Below are 24,755 nucleotides of genomic sequence, written 5' to 3' on the forward strand. Positions count from 1 at the left end.
AAAACTTCAGAAAACACTTCACCAGTAGTCGATACACTTATGAACGCAATCAAGGACGAAACCAACAATACTACTAGTACAAACCAAACCCTTGTTAGCTCAACTCATGGACAAAGGCCAACTGCAATGCAAAAGAATGTGGCTCCCTTTTTAAATAAGGTTTACAAGTAAGTAAAATAATTAATTAAATAAATACAAACTTTGGGAATAGTTTAGATTTAACTTTTTTTTATATATATTTAACTTTGATCTGATAGTATGGTGAATGATCCTTCTTCTGATGATCTTATTCGTTGGTCTGCGGACGGAAAATCATTCTTTGTAGTTCGACATGAAGATTTTGCAAGATCTGTGCTTCCTAGATTCTTCAAACATAGCAACTTCTCTTCTTTTGTACGACAACTCAATATGTATGGTTTTCACAAGGTACCTCATTTACAACATGGTGTTCTACATTCAGACAATGATTCTGAACAGTGGGAATTTAGTAACCCTCATTTTCAACGTAATCAACCTGATCTATTATTACTTGTCACCAGGAAAAAGGGAAGAGAAACTGACGAAAAGGAACAACTAACAACAACAAACAATATTGATCTACATCATATTCTGGAAGAAATCCAAGTCATCAAGCAACATCAAATGAATATTAGCTCTCAACTGAAAAATATTCAAAATGATAACTCAGTACTCTGGCAAGAAACCATATCAGCTCGTGAAAGACATCAAAGACATCAAGAAACTATCGACAAGATCTTACGCTTCTTGGCATCTGTTTTCTCGAATGACAAATCTATGGCTATTCCAAGGAAACGACGATTTTTATTAGAAGCTCCTGATTCTGATAACAAAGCTCAACAAGATATAGGTTATCAATCATATGGAAGTTCAACTGGAGAGGAGAATGACTGTGGACGACCAACAAAAGTGAATAAAACTGGAACAACGCCTGAATTCAAATTGGAAGATTATGTTTCTGGATTACAAGGATATACTGGAATACCTTCATCATCCACAACTCTACCTGCATCGCTATCTCAAACCAAACCATCAACAAACCCAACATCTGAACTTGCTGATGCCATTGCATTAAATGACAAATCAAAACAATCTTCATGTAAGTCGAATAATACTAATAAAAATAAAAAAAAAGACTAATATATCTATTTGTTCTTTTCATATATATATGATCAATATTTTTTTTTTAGCTGTCTCATCCTTACGATCTCCAGCAACACTACCTCAAGAACTAACTCAAATGATGAGTTTGCAACAAATTCAAGGAATTCAAAGCTTGATTGGTCTTGCGCAATCGAATCCTGCTCTTTTGACTCAACTGACAACGGATATGTTCAACAATTATCATCTTGGAAATTCTGCCAATAGCGCCATACCAACAACTGGAACAACAACAACGACAACAACAAATGCAACTACAGCCACTCCTGATTATTCCCAATTTACCCATACGTTTGATCCGGCTATTTTAACTACGCTCAACAATGCTATTACAAACATCCCATCCAGTTCACAAGGTTATCTTTCATCTTCTCTTGTACCTAGTCCCAGTTCGAATCGATTTGATTCACCTGCAAACTTGACACAACCTTATTACGAATTGCCTTCCGTTATACAGCCTGTTCCAACTACACCTAGTCGAAGTTCTAGTATTACGTCTACTGCACAACTTGTCGACACCAACTCCTCTTCTAGACCAGCCACCCCTGACACCATTCTCACATCAGTACCACAACAATCAACTACGCCCACAAATACTACTCCGGCTCCTATCATAACTCCATCTAGAAATACACCCTCACTACCTCAAGTTTCCAACAATATAGAAAGTCTAGCAAAAACTGCTGATGACATCAATAGTGATATCGATACCCTTGGTTCGAATATTGAAGCTCTTGCTCAACAACTTGGATTCGATCCTACAAAAAGCAATGATGATCTTCTTGGTTATGTTGACATGGACAAATTTTTACAAGCATATGGTAAGGAAAAAAGATGATTTTAATTTCATTGATTATTATATTCCATTCTCATATTATTATTTTTTTTTATAGGTAATACTGATGACACGACAAACGCGGACAATGTTTATCCTTCTGAAACCATCAGTCCTTCAACTACAAATCCTACATCACCTACTCCCGAAAACTCTGGTCCCAATGTATAGAATTAATGAATAGTCTAGTTTTTATTTATATATATGGATATATATATATCAATAAAGATGAACAACCTTTTTTTATGTATGCCCTATTTGTATATATTATTCGTTCCAATGTGCTTTTTATTTTCGGGGAGACTAGTTATTTGGAATAGCCTGTGTGGTAACTCATAATCCATCATCAATGAAAACACTTACTCATCATCACCATTCATTCATTTTTTTATAAACTAACCATCTTTATTTCACATTTGACATTTTTCAATAATAAACATATAATTTTCAAGGACTTGTAGCGGATCTTTCGACGGGTTGTTCGGGTTTAGCAATAATCACCGTACATAAACAATGATGGGCAATATGATCACTGACACTACCAAGAAGAGCTCTATATATATATATATATAAATGCATCAGTTCCATTTTTGTCGCACAAGTTGTTTTCCTTTTTTTTTTTTTTTTTAAAAAAAAAAAAAAAAAAAAAAAAAAAAAAAAAAAAAACGGGTCTCACCTTTTAATAATGCCATAATTTCTTGATCCCACGATGACGGCATCTGCCTTGACTTCAGTAGCTTTACGTACAATTTCCGTTTTTGGATCCCCTACCATAGAAATGGCTTTACAAGCAATCTAGAATAGAGAGACTTATATTAAAACAAGTTCAGTTTTTTTTTTTTTAAGACTTACTTTTCTTTTCGCTAGTTTTGCTGCATAATGTCGTAATATATGATGACTTGCTTCTCTTCTTTCTTCTCCAATTTCATCCAAATAACCAGATGCATTGATGTAAGGAGCTACTGGTAGATCAATTTGTCGAACATTAAGTAGCATAACCTATCAAAAAAAAAAAAAAAAAAAAAACAGTGAGCCTTTTCTTAGTTCATACTTCTTTTAATGATTACCAAATCATGTTCTGGTTGAATAAAATGTTGTAAAGCCCAATAAAATGCATCCCTTCCAGAAGCTTCATCAAGACAAATACAAATAACTCGATTTACTTGTGTTGATGATGCTTCGCCTTGTTCACGTCCAGAGTTATGAATTTCCTGATCAAATTGAGGAGTGGATGTTGGTTGTTGCATAGTAGGTAGATCACCTTTTCTACCTGATGTTTCTACAGTTGGTATAGTACTCATTATGTTCAAAAAAAAAAAAAAAAAAAAAAAAAAAAAAAAAAGAGGGAGAGAGAAAAAAAAAATGAAATAATCCTTTATCATAGAATAGTAAAAAAAATGTCGCATGATTTTTCCAATGTGATCGGTGAATAAAAAAGAAGTACACAAGGTTGGTTTTTTTTCAGAGTGAAACATATTGAAAACATGTGTGATATACATTTTTTTTTTTTTATTTCATGATTAAAATATAAATAAATATAAATAAATACAATCTATTCTATTCAACGCATCCAAGCCGTCAATGCAAATCGTTCCTTTTTGGCAGGTAAAACAGCATGATCCACCACCCCACTAAGAAATATCACCACACGACCTAATAAGGGATGAATCTCACGATCAGCAGAGTCCAGACATCCTTGAGCATTTTCATTTCCAAAAATCTTCAATTCACCACCATCACCACCACAAAATCCTGGATTTAAGTAGAGAATCACCGTCACGCGTCGTTGAGAAGTATCATCAGGATTATCGGTTGGAAGAGCATCACGATGTTTTTCATATTGTGCATCCTTGGGATGATAATAAGCTAATTGATATTCTGTTTTTCCATGTAATCGAATCATTGAAGCCAAATCATCATGTAATGATCCACTGATAAAATCAAGCACTTTTTGAAGATAAGGTGGATTGATGTTATTGTTTTCTGGATCAACCCTGTTCCAACAAAGAAAAAGAGAAGGTCAATATCATTACTAGTCATGCCATTCTATTTTTTTTTTTTTTTTTTACCATTTAATCATATCATCTCGGGCATTTGTATCACGATAAGGATCTTCTTCATTGCTCTTGATTTCACTTGCAGCTGTAAATTCCCCGTTGGACAACATTGTATCAGCTTCGCGTCTTAGTCCTATAAATATAAACATATATATATATATATATAAGCAATTCAATATAACCAAGAAGAAAAGAAAGATAGAATCTTTATTTTTTTTTTGAATTACCTTTGACTACTTCGAGATCTAAAAGAGTATCCATTTGTGTCCAGCCATGTGCATAAAGATCTTCGATTGCTTTAGTTGTGAGACACTTCAGTTTCCAGTCATGTTCATGTTTCTGTGCGTTCAAGGTATTCAGTTCATGATAAAATAGACGCTGTGCTACCATGAGTGGATTATCTTGTTGATCCAAGTACTGTAATAGTTCGGTTTCTGTCATTTCCTCCACTTCTTCCACTTCCTCTTCTTCATCGGGTACATACTCAAAATCAGAGGGAAGATCACTTTGATCATCAGGAAAGTCGGGTAATTCGGTGTTGGTGGTTGCTGCTCGTAATATCCGCGATTCAAGGCCGTCTTCGTTAACAGTAGACATGTTTCTTTTTCTTGTGTATTGGGAATCAGGTAAAGAAAAGACAAAAAAAAACATGGAAGTTGGAAAAAAATGCCAACATTCAAAGGCCGCTATGTGAAGGGAAAACATAAAGAAAGAAAAGAAATAGACCATTCAAAAAAAAAAAAGATAATTTCAAGGTCATCTACGATGTATTCATTCAAACTATATATCATCTGTTTTATTTGTATAAAATAGAAAGATGATGATGTTCCTTTTTTTTTTGATTCTATCTGTACAATCATTGTCTTTTAAAATAAATGACTATGAGGAATTTGTTGAACGAGGAGGAAAGAGAGGCTGTGGGCGAATAGGTAATGATTCAAAAGGCTGAAGTGTCTCGATCATATGTAAATTGATGTAATTTTTAATCACTTGACACTGACATCTATATATGATTTTGTTGATTATTTGATTTATTTATGGGAATTTTTATTTTATTCTTACCCTCTATGAGCTAACAATTGACTTTTTAGTACAAGTATTTCTTCCTTGAGCTGTGTGATCATCCATTTCAAAGTAGCATTTCTACGGACAATACGTTCAGATTTTTTTGAAAGTTCATCCATCCATATCTTTTTTCTTTGTCGACATCTGGAGGCTATCCAAAAAAAAAAAAAAGAAAGTGAGTACGACTTTTTTTTCAAAGTGATTGTACCTGCTAAACGATTTCTCTCTAATGTTTTTTGTCGTTTTTCTTCTTCTGTGAGAACACATTCATTTTTATTTTCTTGTATTATTGATGACGATGATGATGATGTTCTAATGTTCTTGCTGGTTGATTGCATTGAATCAGGAGTCTCCAAATGAATAGATGGAATAGACTTGGTTGTGGTAGAAGAAGAAGAAGAAGATGTGATGATGGTGGGTTGATGGGACAAAACTTGATCATCACGATGTTCTGATATTGTTACAAAGTCATCATTTGGTGATAAATTCATATTTGGAAAAGAAGATTTTTTTAGAAAAAAGAAAGAAAAAGAAAAAAAAGGATAGAGAAAGTATAAATGATTATCCAAAAAGTGGGATTTCCCTTTTATGCACATCATGTTTCACTAAGAATTGTTCAAACATGCTTTAGATATACATGCGATGATCGGAGGTTCATCATCAACAACATGTTATATATTCTGTAAAAAGTATCATCAAAAACAAATAACTAGAATAATAATAATAATAAAAAAGATATATTCTTTTATTAAAAGAGAAGTATAAACACAAAATCAAGTATATATATAAAAAAAAAAAAAGAAATAGGAAGGACAGACCAAAATAGGAAACCCTAAACTACATATCTATATTTATATATATATCATAATAAAAACTAAAAATAACACTAATCCCATATCTAATCTTCACTAGGCTTCATGGCAGGGAACAATAAGACTTCCTTGATATTGTTGGAGTTTGTCAAAAACATAGTAAGACGATCCAAACCCATTCCCCATCCACCAGTAGGAGGTAAACCATATTCCAAAGCTTGACAGAAGTTTTCATCGATCACTTGAGCTTCATCATCACCAGCATCCTTATCAGAGGCTTGTTGAGCAAAACGTTCTCGTTGGTCAAAGGGATCATTCAATTCGGTATAGGCATTGCAGACTTCCTTGGTGGCAACAAATAATTCAAATCGTTCACAAAGACCATTGCGATCACGGTGCTTCTTGGCGAGAGGAGACATCATCATAGGATGACCAGTAATAAAAGTAGGAGAGATACAATTCACTTCAAGATATTCACCCACCAACTTGTCCAACATACGAGCATTAGTACGAGGAGCAGAACAGTCGATATTGTGCTTCTTCAAGAGTTCATCCAAAAACTTGTTGGTTTCTTCAGTATGGAGTTCATCACCAGGAGGGAAAGTGACGTTGAGTTTTTCTTCTAAAGTTTGAATCATGTCCATACGCTTGAAAGGAGGAGTAAAATCGATTTCCATAGCAGGTGCTTCAGGTCCTTGAGGATGATATTCAATCTTATAAGTGCCAAACAAACTATGTACCATACCAGAAATCAATTCTTCAGTCATTTCCATCAAATCATACATATCAGCATAAGCCATATAGAATTCACAAGTAGTAAATTCAGGATTGTGAGTCAAATCGATGCCTTCGTTACGGAATTGTCGTCCAATTTCATATACACGATCCAAGCCACCAACAGTCAACATCTTGAGGTAAAGTTCAGGAGCAATACGCATAAACATATCCAACTTCAAATCATTGTGGTGAGTAATGAAGGGCTTGGCAGTAGCACCACCTGCAATTTGATTCATCATAGGAGTTTCTACTTCCAAAAAGCCTTGCTTATCCAAATAAGAGCGAAGATAACTGATAATCTTGGATCGAGTAATAAACTTGTCGCGTACATTGGTATTCATAATCAAATCCAAATAACGTTGGCGGTAACGTAATTCTTGATCCTTGAAACCATAGTTAGACTTGGGTAACATACGTAAACAGGGAGACAATAATTGGATTTGCTTGGGGAAAATAGATAATTCACCACGCTTTGTCTTACCAGGACAACCAGTAACACCCACAATATCACCACGACGTAATAAATCATGAATAGCAGCAAAATCACCTTCTACATTATCAGCAGCAGAAGCCATAATTTGAATCTTGACACCTTCACCATGTAAATCATAGAATCGAAGCTTGGCTCCAGAAGCACGCTTGTTGTGGATACGTCCTGCCACAGTAACTACTTTGTCAGAAATTGATCCAGATTCAAGGTCACCATACTTTTCGATAAATTCAGGAAGACTAACATTGACTTGGAACTTGTGAGGATAAGGATTAGGTGATTGATTTTCACGAAGTTGACGAATGGACTTGCTACGTAATTCGAAGTATTGCTATAAATAAATAAAAAAAGTGGTTAGGATGAATGAATTAATGAAGATACTTTTTTATTATTATTATTATTATTCTACTTACATTGGGATTCAACTCTTCTTCACCATCTTCAGCATTCTTGGGCTTTTCATCCTTAACAGGAGCAGTAGCAACCTTGGCAGCCTTAGCAGCTTCCTTTTCCCGTTGTTTGGTACGTCTCTTCAATTCACTTTATTTCCAAAAAAAAAAAAAAAAAAAAAAGAGTGACAGGGTCAGTATGGAAAGAACAGGTACTAAAATAATAATAATACTTGATAACTTACGACTTGGAAATCATTTCACCAGTGACAGGATCCTTTTGAAGGTTCTTTTCATTAACAGCAGCGTCAGACATATTGATTGTAAAAATTATATATATAAAAAAAAAAGTAGGACAGTAAGAAAAAAGAAAAAGGAAAAAAAAAGAAAGGAGAAAAAAAAAATTGAAAGATATATAAGGCAAGAAGGAACTGATCTTCCCTCTGAACAAAAAAAAAAAAAAAAAAAAAAAAAGAGGAGTCCGACTAAATGTGAGTCACGCCTTATGTAGTTTTCCCAATCCATAGTCTCAGCCACCGTATCAAAACTGCGGATTACAATCAATCGTTCTGTTTCATACTGAACAAATATTATTCATCAAGTAGCAAAACGGAATAATAAAAAATAATGATAAAAAAAAAAAAAGGGACACTCCTGTCAAATCAAGAATTATAGTTTGAAGAAATCTTTTTTAACTTTTTATTCTCACTACCCCACTCGATTTTATTACTTTTGATAGTAGCCAATAAAATTGACTTTCTTCTCCTTGCTGCCTTGCAATGCATCAAAGTTATTTGCTTGAACCCAAAGTTCGTTCTCAGATTGGACTCTCACTTAAGAATTTATCAAGGCTTCAGCTCAACTTTATAGTTTAACACGACATTTTTTAGTGGTAAATATGATTTGATCATTAATAAAAAAAATAAAGTAAATCATAGATGATAAACACAATGTTTTAATATTAGTAATTTTATGGAATGATTGGAGATTTCAACCACAAAAATGGGATTTAAAGAATGATTAGAGCTATTTAGGGCTGTGGTTTCACTTTTTTTTTTTTGGATTTTACAGCCAAATGTTGATTGAGCCAAATTTTAGTTGTAAAGATAACTCATCAGGGGATCATCAGGTAATTTTTGGAAAAATGGATGAAATCATTTGGATGATCATTACACATTGGATGAAAAAGTAAAGGATAAAATAGTATTAGATGGTGTTAGACTATTTTTTTTTATCTAATAATAGTAATTTTATTGGATGATGACCATTGTTGGATGAGAGTTGACGATTGACTCTTATTTTTTAGTTTACTCTAGAAAGATGATTATTAATACAAGTGAATGATTTGATCTATGTTCAGTCCAAATTTGATACGATGATGATCACTTTTGAGTGCGTTGCAATAGTATACAACTGGTGGATGATTGCATATTTTATCGAAAACAGGAAAAGAAGCAATTTGATTGGCTAATTTTTGCATGAAAAAATAATAAGTCTTTTTTTTTAATTGACATTTAGTATTAGACTTTGCGAGTGTTTATATAGTATATTAATAGTAGATCATTTTCTTCGCATTCTTATTTAATAATAAAATCTTATTCAATTCTATTATCATTTCTTCACTATTTAACTAATCACCTCACAAAAAAAAAAAAAAAAAAGTAGTATAAGAATCATTTGTCAACAGAAATAATAACCAATGAGTTCATTGGCTGACGCTTATCTCCAATAAAGAAATTAAAAAAAAAAAAAAAAAGTTCTGTGCGAGGAGGTACTCCCATTTCCATTCTTGATACGTATCACATTCCAAAAAGAATCATAATAAAATGAGGAAACTTTATTCAATAAACTTTTTTCTAAAACTACGAGATATTTCATCCACAAGATCCCACACACATTCTTCTACCATATAATCACTATGACGTTGACACATGGGTTTCCAAGGTTCGGTACCTGGAGCAACAGGAGGCGGGTATTGGAAATCAGGACCAAAGTTGCATGAGACAACACCACCTTTGTATACACTAACGGCAGGATAGTAACCCAAGGATCCATCATCTGCCAAAGGAGGATCATCATTCCACTGTTGATGCTTGACATTCCCATCAAAATCTTCTTCATCCACCATCCTCATTTGTGAAGTTCCAGAGGTCATTGTTGTCGGTAACGTACTATCACTATCCTTCTTGTGTTTTCTTTTCTTCTTTTGATGCTGTGACAGAACCATATCAGGCAAACTTCCAAAATCTTCAAAATCAGTCAAGTCTTGATACATCACACCTAAGCATACTCCATTCTTGTACATAGTGATCGATGATCCAGGGATACTTTTTGGTCGGTATAAACTATCATCTTCTTTGCGATATCGATCAGCTAGAGCTTCCATTTCCTTGCATTGTCGATAATCCTTTTCTTCAAACCATATTGTATCCTTGAATGCAATTGGAATTCGTTTTCTTGTCGCACTTTTGAAATCTTGCCCTGTGCTGCCATCCTTTCCGTTTTTATGTTTTGGTGGTAATGAAATATAGAGTCCAATCACATCACCTGTTTGGTATGATTCACCATAACTTTGTGGTCGAGAGCAAAATACCTTTTCACCTGTCTTGTCACGATATCCATAACTATAAGCATCATAACCCACAGGAGCATTCAAACAAGCTAGCGTTTTTTTTTTTAAAAAAAAAAAAAGGAAGAAAAAGGCATCAAAAACTAAGTATCATCTGATTGACATCCATTTTTTTTTTTTTTTTACCTTCACGTCTTGCCCACCCTAGACGAACATGTCCACCACTATCATCATTGCTTTTTAAAACAATAGCTTCCCAATACCAATTTCCTTCCTTGACACCCACATTCGCGCGACACATTCGAAAACCTTTGTCAGTTGTCACTGTTCGTCCATCCTTAGCCACCGAGACATAAGAGCTTTTGTCTGTCATACTAAGTGTACAACCATTTCCATCTACTCCACTGATATCTGTCTGTTGATAAGCAAGATGAGGTAATACTTTGGATTTTTCACAAGGAATATACTTGAAGCCAAATCTGTTGAAGGGATGATCAGTATTACTGGAGTTACTGAACATAGCAGGTATGATTGCTGGTGTGACAGATGGTGATGAAGATCTGGGAGACGGCGTATTCGAGGCAACCCATTTTTCGACGCGTTGACTATTAGCTGTTGGATATATGGATGATGCTTCCATTCGCTGAGAGTTGAATGCTTCATCTGATTTTCGTTCTTTTGGTAGGCGTGGTATTGATGTAGTTGATTTGGTACTCGACTAAAAGAAAAGAAAAAAAGAAAAAGATAATGAGTGATTGATTATAAGTATATATATAGATATATATTTATATTAGTATTTTTTTTTTTTTTTTTACCTGTATAGGGCGTATGTGCCATAAATTGGCATCATTCAATCCAAAATCTGCTGCTGCAGATCGTTGACGTTCATCCTTAGAAGTAAATATTTCTTTTGTAGAGTATAAACAACTTCCTAAAGTGGCCCACCTATGAATACCCAAAAAAAAAAAACCCAATATTATATATATAAATATCTACACTATTTTATTTTCTTCTTTAATTTACCATGTAGTAGTTCTGGCACGATCAGTACAAATGTCTTTCCAATGTTCGTCGACAAAAGGGATGATTTGTTTCTTGTTAAAGTAGTATTGTTCGGGTCTCCATACAGTCATGAGACTGGCATTTTTGCTGTCAAATGTAGATCGGTTTACATCACCAAGTTTATATTCAATTTGTTCCAATATCAAGTTAGCCATGGTAGTAATACAGATATCTTTCCAACTAGCGGTTGTACGTTCAAATGATTCGATACCTTTGGGGTGACATAAGCGACAGACAAAACTATAATTGATAGTGAATAAGAGAGCTGGTGGTTTTTGTATTTCTGTACAAGTTGTATGAAACCAGTTTCGACAGACTATAAAGATATAAAATAATAGTAGTTAATATACATAAAAGAAAAGAAGGAATAGAAAACCTTACGTCTACATTGAAGTGCGCCTTCAAGAAGGTTCCGGTCTTTTTGACAATAACAATATTTGTTTTGCGAATTAAGTGTATGAGTTTCATTCCAGGTAAGATCAGTCATAATGTAAAAAAAAAAAATACTCAATCGCTCTTGGTTAAGAGAACGAGTATAAAGAAGAAGAAGAAAGAAGAAGAAAAAAGAGAGAGAGAGAGAAAGGGACTGGCAACTGGGAAAATTCAAAACGATGTAGAATCGGATTTCGAAATTACATACACATAAAGTGCTGTGATTCACGAACTTCCTCAATTCATGTTATTGAATCACTTTATAAGTATCTTTGTCATCGTTAGGTTATTTTTATCAACCATCCACTAATTCAAGTGTATCTATCATTATCATCATCATTAATTATTATATAATCATCCTCTTTTTTTTTTTGTCTGATTTCACTATTAAAAAAAAGACAGCAATAAAATACACTGTATGTATGTTTCGTACTTCTAAGCTAAATAAATCATTCTTTTTTTTTTTTTCTTTAAAAAGTGTCAATTTTTGGAAGAAGATTAAACTCATCAAGTAAATATGGAATCATAGAAATATCGATTTCATGCATTCATACTTTATCATTATGTTTTCTATGATGATTTTCTATAAATGATGAATACTTTTTTCTTTTGAAATTACCTGTTTTTATTTTTATTTTAAACTATCCCATACTTATTTCTTTTTTTTTCCAAAAAGTTTGCTTGGAGGATGGATGTTGACAGATCTTGTTACTTTGTGGCAAAATCATTCCATTTTTGGACGCTGAGTGCGAAAAGAAAGTTTCAACAAAACAATAAGTTCATTGACCTTTTTTTTTTTTTTTTCTCATTCTTTTATTTTCCTTCCAATATGCCAAAATACAGAAAAGATACCAAGACACAAACGAAACCATATACACGATCAAAAGGTCAGATTGGTAAATCAAATGTATCTGAAGATATCGACAAGAAAAGAAAACGCCCCGTTACAAAATCTGAAAAAGTAAAGAATGCTAGTCTTACTGATCAACTCGATGGCTTGATGGATGATTTATCAACACACCTGACTCAATCTAACAAGAAAAAGAATAAAACAAAGAATAAGGCAACCCTGGAAACTGAAAAGGTAATAAAGAATAAGAATTGATTCAACCGTTTAACTTTTATTTTCTTTTTCTTTAGATTTTGGAACGCAATAGAATCGAGGCAGAACAACGACAATACGAACAAACACAAAATGACTTGGATGATGCTTTGGGACTTTTGACAAAACTATAATTTGGGCTTTTTATACTTTGTACATAGACAGTAGCTCTAGATCTTCTTTTATATATATATATATAATAAAATCTTAACATTCATATTCATCTTTCAAGGACAAAAAGACAAACGTTTGATAATTTTGTGACAAAAACAAAATGGAGATAAAGTCGTTTTTATTTCAAGGGGATAACAATTTGGGAAAAAAAAAAAGAAGAGACTAAAAAAATAATAGAAAAAACGATGATTGCAGAAGAAGAAAGGACTAAGATAACTACTAACTAGAAATTCTTTGTTCATTTCATCTTTCCAAAAAAAAAAAAAAAAAAGAGTGATCAATGATAAATAAAAAAAGTGCATAAAAAAAAAAAAGAAAATTAGAAACACTTTCTGTGGACAATGGAAGGACCACTTTCGTCGTATTCTTGCTTGGAGATCCACATTTGTTGGAAAGTAGAAAGAGAGGCAAGAATAGAACCACCAATCCAGACAGAGTACTTGCGTTCAGGAGGAGCAACAATCTTGATCTTCATGGAGCTAGGAGCAAGAGCAGTGATTTCCTTTTGCATACGGTCAGCAATACCAGGATACATAGTGGTACCACCAGACTATAATAAATAAAAAAAACCAATATATCCATTAGTCAAAAACTCATATAACTATATATATATATATATATATATATATATATTCCTTTTTCGGATCCATACTTACCATAACAATGTTGGAGTACAAATCCTTACGAATATCCACATCACACTTCATGATAGAGTTGTAAGTAGTTTCATGAATACCAGCAGATTCAAGACCAAGGAAAGAAGGTTGGAAAAGAGCTTCAGGAGCACGGAAACGTTCGTTGCCAACAGTGATGACTTGACCATCAGGTAATTCATAGGACTTTTCAAGAGCAGATGATTGAGAAGCAGTTTGCATTTCTTGTTCAAAGTCAAGAGCAGTATAACAGAGTTTTTCCTTGATATCACGAACAATTTCACGTTCAGCAGTAGTAGTGAAGGAATGACCACGTTCAGCCAAGATACGCATCAAGTAATCAGTCAAATCACGACCAGCCATATCCAAACGCAAGATAGCGTGGGGAAGAGCATAACCTTCGTAAATGGGTACAGTGTGAGTAACACCATCACCAGAGTCAAGCACAATACCAGTAGTACGACCGGAAGCATAAAGAGACAAGACAGCTTGAATAGCAACATAGAAAGCAGGGGCATTAAAAGTTTCAAACATGATTTGAGTCATCTTTTCACGGTTAGATTTGGGGTTCAAAGGAGCTTCAGTCAACAAAACAGGATGTTCTTCAGGAGCCACACGGAGTTCATTATAGAAAGTATGATGCCAGATCTTTTCCATATCATCCCAGTTGGTAACAATACCGTGTTCAATAGGATAACGAAGAGTCAAAATACCACGCTTGGATTGAGCTTCATCACCAACATAAGAATCCTTTTGGCCCATACCGACCATGATACCTTGATGACGAGGACGACCAACAATAGAGGGGAAGACCTAATTAAATTTTGGTAAATATTAGTTAGTACTTTTTTTTTGCCAAGTAGTACTGAGCCCAAAAAAAAAAAATCAGACGTACACACGCACACATACATATCACTCTTTTCAATACATATTCTTTTTTTTTTTTTAAAAAAAAAAAAAAGAAAGTAATGAAAAGTAAAAGAGAACAGGATAGAATCTTCCCCTCTTCACCCCTCGACTCTAACCTGTCTCCTTATCCGATACATATAAACACAACACCCACTCTCATTAGATAACACGCTTTTTTCTTATTTTTTTTTTTGAAGGGGAAAACTTACGGCACGAGGAGCATCATCACCAGCGAAACCAGCCTTACACATACCAGAGCCATTATCAATAACCAACTATTTTGATAAAAAGATGGAAAGAAAAAAAAAAAAGAATGTTTCAGTTAGTAACAAAGAATGGAAAATAGAAAAAAAAAAAGATGAAAAAAAAAAGATGAAAAAAAAATATAGGTAAGAACTTGTATATTAGACAACTAATATAAACAAGGTACCAAACACGTAAAAATATATATTTTATATAAAGAAAAAGAAACTTACGGCAGCGACTTCTTCTTCCAAATGAGAGGACATTATGTATTATTATATTCTAAAAAAGATGATGAGAAAAAAAGAAAAAAAGAGAGAAAAGAAGAAAAAAAAAAAAAAGGGAGTTGCACGTCGAGCTGGGTTGTATTTAAGGGTAAAAAAAAAACAAGTGACGCATCCAATCCCCTTTGGACAGTTTTAACCTTCGGTGTTTGGATATGGGGTCACTTTGACTGCCATCTGTTTCAGCTCCGCCTATGAAGGACATCAGTCAAAGAGCACGAGAGTTTCATGACCAGTGTACATTCTTGGCAAATAGAAAGCCTGCTTTGATCCAAAAAGAACGAGATAAAACAACTATATGTATCACATTTCAATATTTGATTTGAAATTTTATATATATATATTTCATCTTTTTTTTTTTTTTGTCTATCCCCTTTTTTTTTTTTTCTTGGTATCTTTCACTTGTCTTTTTTTTTTCTTTACTCCTTGGCAAGAATTTAAATCATCTTTTCTTCTAATATGAACTGCGGTATTTACTTGGCAAAACGACAAATGATTTGATCATCTTTTTAACTTGTTCTTTTTTTTTCATATTGTATCATCATAATCAAAATGGAGTTTTTCTCATTCTGGGAAATCATTATATGAAGTGGGGGGTAGAATGGAAAATCATCTCTTGATGTTTTCAGTTCCGAATGAATCTATTTATAGTGACAAAATTACACCGATCTTCAAAGAAAAAAATATTTGGATAAATGATGAGTTTTTTTTTTATTAATAATAATTCTATGTGTATATTGGTAAAAGAGTAAAGATATATATGCTAATCTTAAAAGAAATAAATCAATTCAATTGTAGGATGATATGGATAAAATGACACTAATGATTATGTTAATGATGATGATTGACAATGGATGATGATGAATGAATGAATGAATGAGTAATAATGGATGATGATTCTAATAATAATAATAAAAAAAGGGGGGTAGGTAACATCTATCTATATTTATTCTCTGTCACCACCAGTTTTGTTCTTTTTATTATATTGACTAGAAAGAGATTCCACTAACTTGATTTGCTGTTCAATCACTTGCTTAAGATCCATCGGTGTTTGTAATGATGATTTATTCACATATTCTTGTTGTAAATGCTGAAGTAATTGTCGAGAGGATTCTAGTACTTCTTTGAGTTCATCAAGTGTCAATCTAATTTGAGTTTTCTTTGGTATATGAGCAGGATGGAAATAATTGTTTGAAGGTGTAGTACATGAAGCAGAAGCAGGGGTAACAATATATCTTGAATCATGTTGCAGGGAAGAATAACTACTGCCAATAGGAGCAAGTGATGATGATGATGCTAATACTGAAGCATATCGACACTGCACTTTGGGAATCAATGTAATGGCTTTAGTTTTAATCATAAGAAGATGATGATAATAAATAAATAAATAAAAAAAAAAAGAATCGTCAAATATAGAGAAAGATAAAAAGAAAGTTAATGAAAAAGAGAAGAAAGAGAATAGGAAAGAGAAAAAAAAAAAAAACTTTTTTGAGGGGACATTTATATTACCTTCCGATTCGGAGTGACCTCTATTGGTTATCGTTACCTGAATCGATTACCTTTTTTTTTTTTTTTTTTAACTTTGAATTTTCTCATTTGATCGAATTTGCTTCCATTAATATGTTTTGGATTAAACTTTATCAAATCAATCAGCTACAGATAATCATGTCACTAACAGTTGGATGAAAATTGTAAATGATGTGTTATCAGTGCACGGGATCTCCAAGTGACAAGCATCACGGCTTCATCCTGTTTGAGATCCCGAACATCTCCATTTTTCTTGCTCCCTACAAGGAGCAATTACATCATATTATATAGATTGAGGGATACCACCTGTTCTAAGTCACACATCCTTCTTCCAGGTACTCGGGATTTCAAATTTGTTCTAATGTATAACGAGTTTTTATGCAATGATTGTTTGATCATGATCTTTTTTTTTTTATTTCTTATTTTTTTCCAATATGAATCGACTAAACGTTCATTTTGTTTCAGTCAGTAAGGATCATCGAATCTAAATATAAAACTACATTTTAGACATTAGTATTAATTACATCAACCTTTAATACATATCATCCGTCATCATCCCCATCATCCTTTATCATAGATAATAGTATAGGATTTTATTTCAAACAAGCTAATTTATTGCTAGAGAGTACAATTTTATTTATAAAATAAGATATACATATATAAGAGAGAAACAATGATAAAGATGGTATACCAATGATACAAAAAAAAAAAAAAATATGGGTAATCAACAGGTATATATCACTATACTAGTATAAAAAGAATGGTAATATATATAGTGAAACTAAAGAAACTATTTATTCATTTTCGACTACTTTTGCCTTTTTTGGAACACCAAAAGAACGCTTGTGTCGCATGACATTCCAATAATATTGCCAACCCACTGACATCAAGAAGAGAACAGCCACAAAGGAGAGCATGACCAGAACGGGACGTTGAATCATATAGGAATTGAAATGATTTGGATTTGCATCAAATATAAGTAACCAAGCATTCAACATACCAGTATGTGCAAAAAAATCTAAACCGAAAAGGACAAGATAAGCTCCAATGAAGGCAGTAGACATGATCAGAATATATGTTTCCAATAGATAGAGAAGAATGGCAGTGACCAAACCAACACCTATGATAAAGCAGATTTGTGCTACTTTCTATCATCATAAAAATAAAAATAAAAATCAATAAGATATAAAGATGAGTTGTAATCATATATATAACTTTACCACTGTAATAATCAGACTTGCTTTCCAAGATAGGATCCAGACAGCGAAATAAAAACCTCCAAGTCCACCCACCATGTAAATACTAATCACAAAGAAGAATACACCAAGTCCAGCACCTACAAGTCCCATGCCAGCGCTCACACAAACGTATAGAAGATCAGTATTTGGATAACCTGAAGCAGGTTCATTGTTTGTCAGTCCAATCCATGTCATCACAGCTATAAGGAAGAGAATAGTAAAAAAAAAAAAAAAAAAAAAAAAAAAAAAAAAGGTGAGATACAAATAAAATAATAATAATAATCATATCGCATCATCAACTTACCAAAGAAAACAAATCCAGTAAAACCTAATGTAGGTCTAAAGAAACGGAAACCAAACACCATAAAGTAAATACCAATCATCATGCAAACAATACCAGTCAAGGCTTGAGCTACACTAATCCCGTAACCATACGTATCTATGTCAATTAAAAAAAAAGGATTCATCAGATGAAAAGGAGACCTACTATTTTACGTTTACAAAAACTTACGCCATAGATAATCACTCCAGCACTGTTGATCACAAGTAGGAGTATTGGTAGGATTAGTACCACTAGTGGTAGCAGTCGCGGTCGCAGTAATAGTTCTTGTCACGGTCTTCACGGTACCATGGCCACAGTTAACAGTTTGAGTGACAGTTTGCCATAATTGTTGCATCTTGGGATCAATACTAATAGCTACCGCCACTTGGTTGTTGTTATCATTGTTACAAACAGACGCCCAGTTCTGATAAAGGCTAAGAGTTGCCTGAATATTGTCATCGTCGCGTTTGACTAGATACTGAGAATGAGATGGAGGTTGAGTTGGCTGTACAGGTTGTATAGATGCTGATTGTATTGAAGGAGAAGTTTGTGTTGGCATTGGTGGAATCACGTAACCACAACATGATATAATGAGAAGATAAATTGACACAATGAGGAGACACTGGTTGACTTTCATTGCTCTAGACACGTTTCAAAACTTCCCAAGAATAATAGTAAAAATAATAAAGAAGGAAGAGAAACAAAAAAAAAAAATGATATTAGGTCAATAACAAAAAAAAAATGAATACTTTTTGTATCATGATATTTATCACTAGACAACAAATGTTTTGCACTTGCCTTTCATGACCAAAAGATTGTCAAACTTGTATAAAATAGGTTTTGCCAACGTTGCCTTTTTAGGTGTTTGTTTTTGAAAAAAAAAGAAAGTAATTTCTATATATATATATAAAGAAAAAAAGGATAAGCATGTACCACCTTAATGCAAAATTTACTTCATTTTTTTTTTATTTTATTTTTATTTTTTTACCTAGTTTCATGTACATAAACATTCCAGTGTTGTTAGTCAGAAAGAGATGCGTTCCTGTTACAATGATTTTTTTTTCCTACTTCACTGTGTTATTTCAACCACCGCAGCCTATCCTAATGCATTGAGTAAAACGATCCAAAGTTTATTGAAAAACTTGAAAAAAAAAAAAAAAATAGAACAGGGACTAAATTAGAAATATCTAAATAAATATATTGACTACACTACATTATACTATACAATATGAATAAACAAAGTTGATCTACATAAAATCATCGCTAGCATTTGTAAAATTGCTGATATCTTCGCTTTCTTCACTATCATCCACACCATCATCTAAAATTGTGTCTTGAGCATCAAAGAATTCATTGTCATCCTTTTCGGAAGTATTATCATCATCATCATCATCAGCGGCGACTTGTTCCCATTTGTCAGTTTCCATCTTGTCCAACCAAGTTTTCCTACGGTAATCCTTTTCAAAGATAGGTGGAGCTCCATGTGCCATTGCCACATCCTGTTGAAGAAGACTGGTACGATACATCGACATGTCGGTTTTTTTACAGTAGAATTGATCAGTTTGTCCTCCGTTCTGCTGAAGAACCATTGATCCGTCTGGTCCTAATTCTGAGCTTCCATCATAAATAAATGAGTTCATCATGCTTTGGTTTTCCACCCGGCTGTCGTCTTCGTCATCGGTATCCTCTCCATCATCGCTTCTTGCCGCCTCCACATCCAAAAATGGATTTGCTGTCCAGTCCTTTGATCTTGATGTTGGTTGCCGTGCCTTACGCCTAATAACATGATCTGAAACCGTGTGTTGTTCTTCGTTGCGTTCATTATCGGCAGGTGAGATACTGTTCATTGATAAATCTAGGTTATCATCGTCATTGTCGTCGTTATCATCTTCGTTATTCTGATGTCGTCTATTGAACCCATCTTCATCATCCGTATCCTGGATAACAAGTTTTCGTCGTGATCGTTTTCGTTGTAGAATTGGTGAACATTCGCTTTCTCGATCAGAGCTTTTTGGTATTCGGCATTCATTGGGAGTATTTGTCAACAAAGATCGTTGTGGAGTGTCATTTAGAAGATGAGAAGGTGAATCTTTGATCTTATCATTTTCTTCTTGATGTGCTTGTTGTGGTGTTGTATCAGATATCAATATCGGTGATGATGTCGAGGGTGAAAGCTGATCCTTCTTTTTGTTATGTTCATGTTGCAGTGTTGAACGATCGAGCATATCATCGTTGATTTCCCATGAATAAACGTTGTCATCGTGCATTTCGAATGCTTCATCTTCTTCTTGTTGTTCTTTTTCTGCTGGAATATTAGACACAGTAGTCAATCTATGGGAAGCAATCATGAATATGGTAAGTAAACAATTTTTCTTCTCGTTTTCTTTATTTTATTTTACTTTTTTTTTTTTTTTTTTTTTTTTTTTTTTTTTTTTTTTTTTTTTTTTTTTTTTTTTTTTTTTTTACTTACACTTTGTTTGATATTGCTTCGTCTTGATGAGGTATATGTACATGATTATTCGGAACTGGGTCCATAAGTGTATTTACAATATTTGACTGGGCAGTAAGATTTTCCTGATGTTGTGGTATTTCATTGTTCTGGTCATCATCATGTTGTGGAGACTTTAAGGCTTGTCTTTCATCCTGTGACATCAAGTCGATCGTCTTATTTCCAAAATCATCCATAACAAAATCATCGTCTAATTCAGGTTGGTCCAAATTCAATATGTGTGACGACATTGTTTCCGAAAAAGGTGAAGTTCCAATCATTGAGAAGTCATTTCCATCATCCTTGATAACTGAGAGCCAACGGTTACTGGTGTTTCCTATCCTTTTCCATAGGAGCTGTCGAGCTTTTTCACTGAATATTGGTTGTGTCGATGACCATGTAAAATCACGTAAAAATGTTGTTGCCATTGTTGTTGGATCATCATGTTCAATCACAGATACTAAAGGGGGCAGATCATCATCAAAAAGAAATGTTGAAGCAGTGACCAGGTCGTTAGGTACTTCAGGTGTTGGTAAGTTGAACTGCAAAGTTGCCATACAGTGTTTGTAATCAGATCCGCCATCCACTTTGTTTTTCGCGATCAACATATCTTCATTCACTTCATCCCATAGATCCATATCAAAACTCCCAAATTCATCGTCATCATCATCATCGTCATCATCACCTTTGTCAGCGATCCTAGTTGGTGATTCCATAGGAATAGTAGATGCATTTGTGTTCTTGTCAGTTTTTTGTTGATCAGATTTTGCTGAGTGGAATGGTGCTACATCAGAAAGTATGACGTTGTTGCTGTCGTTGTTATGAGATGAAGAATATGGAACGTTTGTCGTAGTGTTGCTATCAAAATCGTACGAGAATCCGCCAATGTCATATCCATCATCATCGTCGCCGCCCATAACACCCTTTGTAATCAATGGCCCCATCATACTTGAATATTCATCTACCTCTTCCAAAAAGTGGTCCGGATTATCACCATCATTCACAGAATCTTCTGAATGTATGCCTTTCGTCAATAGTTGCATATTGTCGTCGTCCAAAGTGAGATCAGTACTATCCTGGAGATGATGATTTTGCTGATTTAGTAGGTTGGATGTATCACTGTTGTCAGAGTCAGTTGGTTTTCTTCGTTGAGGTATGTTGAACATGTTGGATTGTTGTCGTTGATTTGCTTGATCAGATTCAGTATCACTGGTCATATTTCTTCGTCTTGGCATTTTCAATACGTTTGATTGATCTGGTGTGCTGATGACAATAGCAGGAAAACCAGTATGATCAGATGAGTTTAACATTTCTTCTTCTTGTTTGTCTTCATCATTGCCGTATAAAATTTGATGCTCCATTTTCCGTATCAATTCGATAAATTGTGCTGTTCTATGAGAATGACCCACACGTTTTATTGGAGTTCGATGCTTTTGAAGTGAGAGGTATTTACTTGCATGTTTCAAAACTGAGACTGCTGGCCAGAATTGACCATGAGCTTGATGAATGGAAGAGCAACCGCCATTGGGAAAAGAAGCCAAAAATGTTTCAAGACCTTCTTCAGTTAGGGTACCGTCCTTTTTGAATGATGAGAACTTGTCACCTTGACGACGCCTTTTCTTTCCAGTAACAAGATTTGACAGATAATTAGTGATAGTGAGATGTTTTCGTTGTAATACTGGTTGGTAATTGTCAGGAATGATTGATGGGTTGGAAGGAAAACATTGAATGACACCATGCTTTGTAATAGCATTTTGAATGTACTTATATTTTTCATTTGCCTTGTTGAATTTTCGTTCTTCTTGTTCGGTCATAAGCATAACACAATGACCTTTTCTTCTTCGACCTGTTCGTCCCATCCGTTGAAGCTAATTATAATATATAATTATTTTTTTTAAAAAAAAAAAAAAGATAAACCATATCAATATCTTGATACAAATAAATATACTACTTTTTTCTTTCTCTTCTTCTTCTTCTTCTCCATTAGACTTACCAATCGAATAGAGGAGCTTTGAGAATCATAACAAATAATCAAATCGACTTCACCAATATCAAGACCTTCTTCACCAATACTAGTAGCAACCATCACGTTAATTTCACCTTTCTTGAACCGCTCGATTGCCTAAATTGAAGCGAGAAGAGAAAAAAAATGTAAAAAAAAACACAATTCATATATTTCTACATTTTCGTAAATTACCTGTTGTTGATCACGTTGATTCATTCCTTTCATCCCGTTTGCATCGTCAGCTTGACCAACAAATTGTGTACACCTTATCATTGGTTCATGGATGGATAAAAAATCGACAATCATTTTGACTGATATGCGTAGACTTGAAAATACAATAATCCTGGTTGAAGAAGTGTTACTTTCATTGTTGTTTTCATGTTGTTGTTGAGATTGATTCAGATGATGAAGTATGATATCGAGTAGTTTTTCCAATTTTGGGTGTCCAATGAATTCTGATCGTTCCATTTCCTGGCGTAATCGATCTAGTTGCTGATTCAATCCAAAATGATTCAGAAGCTTGTAATGTTCCTTGGGTATGTTTTTTCCATTGTCAATTTTCGAGCGTATATCTTGAAAGAGTCGATCCATAATATCCACAAAAGTAGCTACACCATAAACACAAAGGCCTTCATAAGCACGACTAAGATTTTCAGCTAATATGAAATCAAGATAGACCATCGCTTTCACCGCAGGAGTAACGTTTTTAGCGTTGATTTGATATCGTTTTCGTTCTGACATGAGCATGAAATGACTACATGCATCAGGAGAGGGATCATAAATAGCCTTGTATTTGTGTAAACGATCCAAAACTGGTCGAAAAAATTGTTGACAAAAGAAATCCGCCGTCCGTGGTACAATTCCAGTAGCCCCAGCCGTATATGCCAATTTGATAACCACCGTTTGAACACGCTTTCCAAAAGAGAATTCTTGCACATCCATAGATTCTTCAGTTCTGACTTCAATGTTATTGATACGTAGATTAGTCACCACCGCCTGTACCTTGTCGATTGCTGAACCAGGAGTAGCTGAGAGTGCGAGGACACGAAAATGTGAATGAATACGCCCTAGTTTTTCAATCACGTTGGTATATGCATAATTGCCAGTTGCACGATGAGCTTCGTCAATCACTACTAAGGATACTTTGTGCGCAGGACAGATTCCATTTGAAAGATCATTGTCAACTACCTGAGGTGTACAAAAGAATACACGTCCTTTTGCCCATTGTTCCGGTCGCTTGTTTTTTCCTACTGATCCAACCATCATGACTACATCTTTCTGAGGGATTCCACATACATCATGACATGCTTTGACTTGTTGTTCTACTAGTGGTCTTGTTGGTGCTAAAAAGATAATGATTGAATTGGGAAACCATCGATAATAGTTGTACATAATAACAGCAGCAATAAAAGTCTTTCCCAAGCCAGTAGGAATTGATACCAAAGTATTGCTAAAGAGTGCTTTTCTGACAATGTTGAATTGGTATCCACGCATCTGATTGTTGGTAGGATAAATCCAAGTAGTGATGTTTGTTCTGTCAAAAGGGTGATATGTTCGTACACTTGTTGGTGGAGGTGGAGGTGGAATTGGATCTCTCATATCGTCCGGTAATCCAAAAGTTATTCTTGAATTCGATCCTTCAGAAGATTCATTGGTATCATTGTTTGTCGTTCTATTGTTTGATCTACTTGGTCCAGCCATTGTTGTTGTTCCCTGAATATTACTTGTTGAAAAAGGTCGCGTAAAGTACGTTGCAAGAGATGATTGTGAGTTGGTACCCTTTTTGTTTCCAGTTGCCTTTTGTTTTTCGACTGTTTCAGCAGCTTGCACCAAAGCATCCACATCAATAGCTCCAAAGTCATCGTCCATATCTTCGTCGCTAATATCATTATTATCTTGAAGAATGGCAGAAGTTTCTCCGCGTTTATTGTTGTTGAGATTCAAAGATTTTGCTTGTGTTTCTTCTACCTTATCCATAGCAGCAAGGATAAGATCCATATCCGTATCCAATTCCATTTCAATATCAAATTCGTCATCATTATCATCCATGTTCAACTAAAAACAATAATGATTGTGTATTAGGAGTTGTCAAAAAAAAAAAAAAAAAAGAAAAAAGAAAAAGAAAAAAAAAAGGAAAAAAAAA

At 34.0% G+C, this 24,755-nt stretch overlaps 9 protein-coding genes across 9 annotated transcripts; 1 reads left to right on the forward strand and 8 right to left on the reverse strand.

Annotated features, from left to right (window-relative positions):
- Positions 1-126: 126 nt before the first annotated feature.
- Positions 127-2,017, forward strand: BX664DRAFT_257131 (uncharacterized protein; the record flags this gene model as incomplete). The annotated part of the gene is made up of 3 exons (XM_051540493.1): positions 127-167; positions 258-1,117; positions 1,719-2,017. The coding sequence occupies 3 exons, from the start codon at positions 127-129 to the stop codon at positions 2,015-2,017; spliced, it is 1,200 nt and encodes a 399-aa protein (XP_051403132.1).
- A 380-nt stretch (positions 2,018-2,397) lies between these two features.
- BX664DRAFT_325130 (uncharacterized protein) lies at positions 2,398-3,335 on the reverse strand. Its single transcript, XM_051543962.1, has 4 exons — positions 3,082-3,335; positions 2,867-3,013; positions 2,691-2,809; positions 2,398-2,567 (listed from the first exon to the last, which is right to left on the reverse strand). Exons 1-4 carry the CDS (start codon positions 3,313-3,315, stop codon positions 2,462-2,464), a joined length of 606 nt encoding a protein of 201 aa, XP_051403133.1. The 5' UTR covers positions 3,316-3,335; the 3' UTR covers positions 2,398-2,461.
- Positions 3,336-3,575: 240 nt separating this feature from the next.
- BX664DRAFT_311799 (uncharacterized protein) lies at positions 3,576-4,668 on the reverse strand (the record flags this gene model as incomplete). The annotated part of the gene is made up of 3 exons (XM_051542585.1): positions 3,576-4,008; positions 4,084-4,204; positions 4,299-4,668. The coding sequence occupies 3 exons, from the start codon at positions 4,666-4,668 to the stop codon at positions 3,576-3,578; spliced, it is 924 nt and encodes a 307-aa protein (XP_051403134.1).
- Positions 4,669-4,839: 171 nt separating this feature from the next.
- BX664DRAFT_325133 (uncharacterized protein) lies at positions 4,840-5,873 on the reverse strand. Its single transcript, XM_051543963.1, has 3 exons — positions 5,345-5,873; positions 5,134-5,287; positions 4,840-5,074 (listed from the first exon to the last, which is right to left on the reverse strand). Exons 1-3 carry the CDS (start codon positions 5,733-5,735, stop codon positions 4,951-4,953), a joined length of 669 nt encoding a protein of 222 aa, XP_051403135.1. The 5' UTR covers positions 5,736-5,873; the 3' UTR covers positions 4,840-4,950.
- A 47-nt stretch (positions 5,874-5,920) lies between these two features.
- On the reverse strand, positions 5,921-8,060 carry BX664DRAFT_325134 (lysyl-tRNA synthetase). The gene is made up of 3 exons (XM_051543964.1): positions 7,850-8,060; positions 7,629-7,755; positions 5,921-7,546 (listed from the first exon to the last, which is right to left on the reverse strand). The coding sequence occupies exons 1-3, from the start codon at positions 7,918-7,920 to the stop codon at positions 6,035-6,037; spliced, it is 1,710 nt and encodes a 569-aa protein (XP_051403136.1). The 5' UTR covers positions 7,921-8,060; the 3' UTR covers positions 5,921-6,034.
- A 1,381-nt stretch (positions 8,061-9,441) lies between these two features.
- Positions 9,442-11,390, reverse strand: BX664DRAFT_364085 (uncharacterized protein; the record flags this gene model as incomplete). The annotated part of the gene is made up of 4 exons (XM_051548406.1): positions 9,442-10,265; positions 10,360-10,891; positions 10,989-11,118; positions 11,197-11,390. 4 exons carry the CDS (start codon positions 11,388-11,390, stop codon positions 9,442-9,444), a joined length of 1,680 nt encoding a protein of 559 aa, XP_051403137.1.
- A 1,808-nt stretch (positions 11,391-13,198) lies between these two features.
- On the reverse strand, positions 13,199-15,071 carry BX664DRAFT_325138 (actin). Its single transcript, XM_051543965.1, has 4 exons — positions 14,982-15,071; positions 14,715-14,780; positions 13,600-14,409; positions 13,199-13,493 (listed from the first exon to the last, which is right to left on the reverse strand). The coding sequence occupies exons 1-4, from the start codon at positions 15,012-15,014 to the stop codon at positions 13,263-13,265; spliced, it is 1,140 nt and encodes a 379-aa protein (XP_051403138.1). The 5' UTR covers positions 15,015-15,071; the 3' UTR covers positions 13,199-13,262.
- A 2,282-nt stretch (positions 15,072-17,353) lies between these two features.
- BX664DRAFT_346929 (uncharacterized protein) lies at positions 17,354-18,678 on the reverse strand (the record flags this gene model as incomplete). The annotated part of the gene is made up of 4 exons (XM_051547538.1): positions 17,354-17,707; positions 17,780-17,997; positions 18,102-18,236; positions 18,309-18,678. 4 exons carry the CDS (start codon positions 18,676-18,678, stop codon positions 17,354-17,356), a joined length of 1,077 nt encoding a protein of 358 aa, XP_051403139.1.
- Positions 18,679-19,287: 609 nt separating this feature from the next.
- BX664DRAFT_275297 (uncharacterized protein) lies at positions 19,288-24,689 on the reverse strand. The gene is made up of 4 exons (XM_051541275.1): positions 22,805-24,689; positions 22,601-22,729; positions 20,590-22,475; positions 19,288-20,450 (listed from the first exon to the last, which is right to left on the reverse strand). The coding sequence occupies exons 1-4, from the start codon at positions 24,659-24,661 to the stop codon at positions 19,367-19,369; spliced, it is 4,956 nt and encodes a 1,651-aa protein (XP_051403140.1). The 5' UTR covers positions 24,662-24,689; the 3' UTR covers positions 19,288-19,366.
- Positions 24,690-24,755: the final 66 nt, after the last annotated feature.

The sequence above is a fragment of the Halteromyces radiatus genome (assembly GCF_025201355.1).
Source record: "Halteromyces radiatus strain CBS 162.75 chromosome Unknown BX664scaffold_2, whole genome shotgun sequence".
In the NCBI taxonomy this organism is placed as follows: domain Eukaryota; kingdom Fungi; phylum Mucoromycota; class Mucoromycetes; order Mucorales; family Cunninghamellaceae; genus Halteromyces; species Halteromyces radiatus.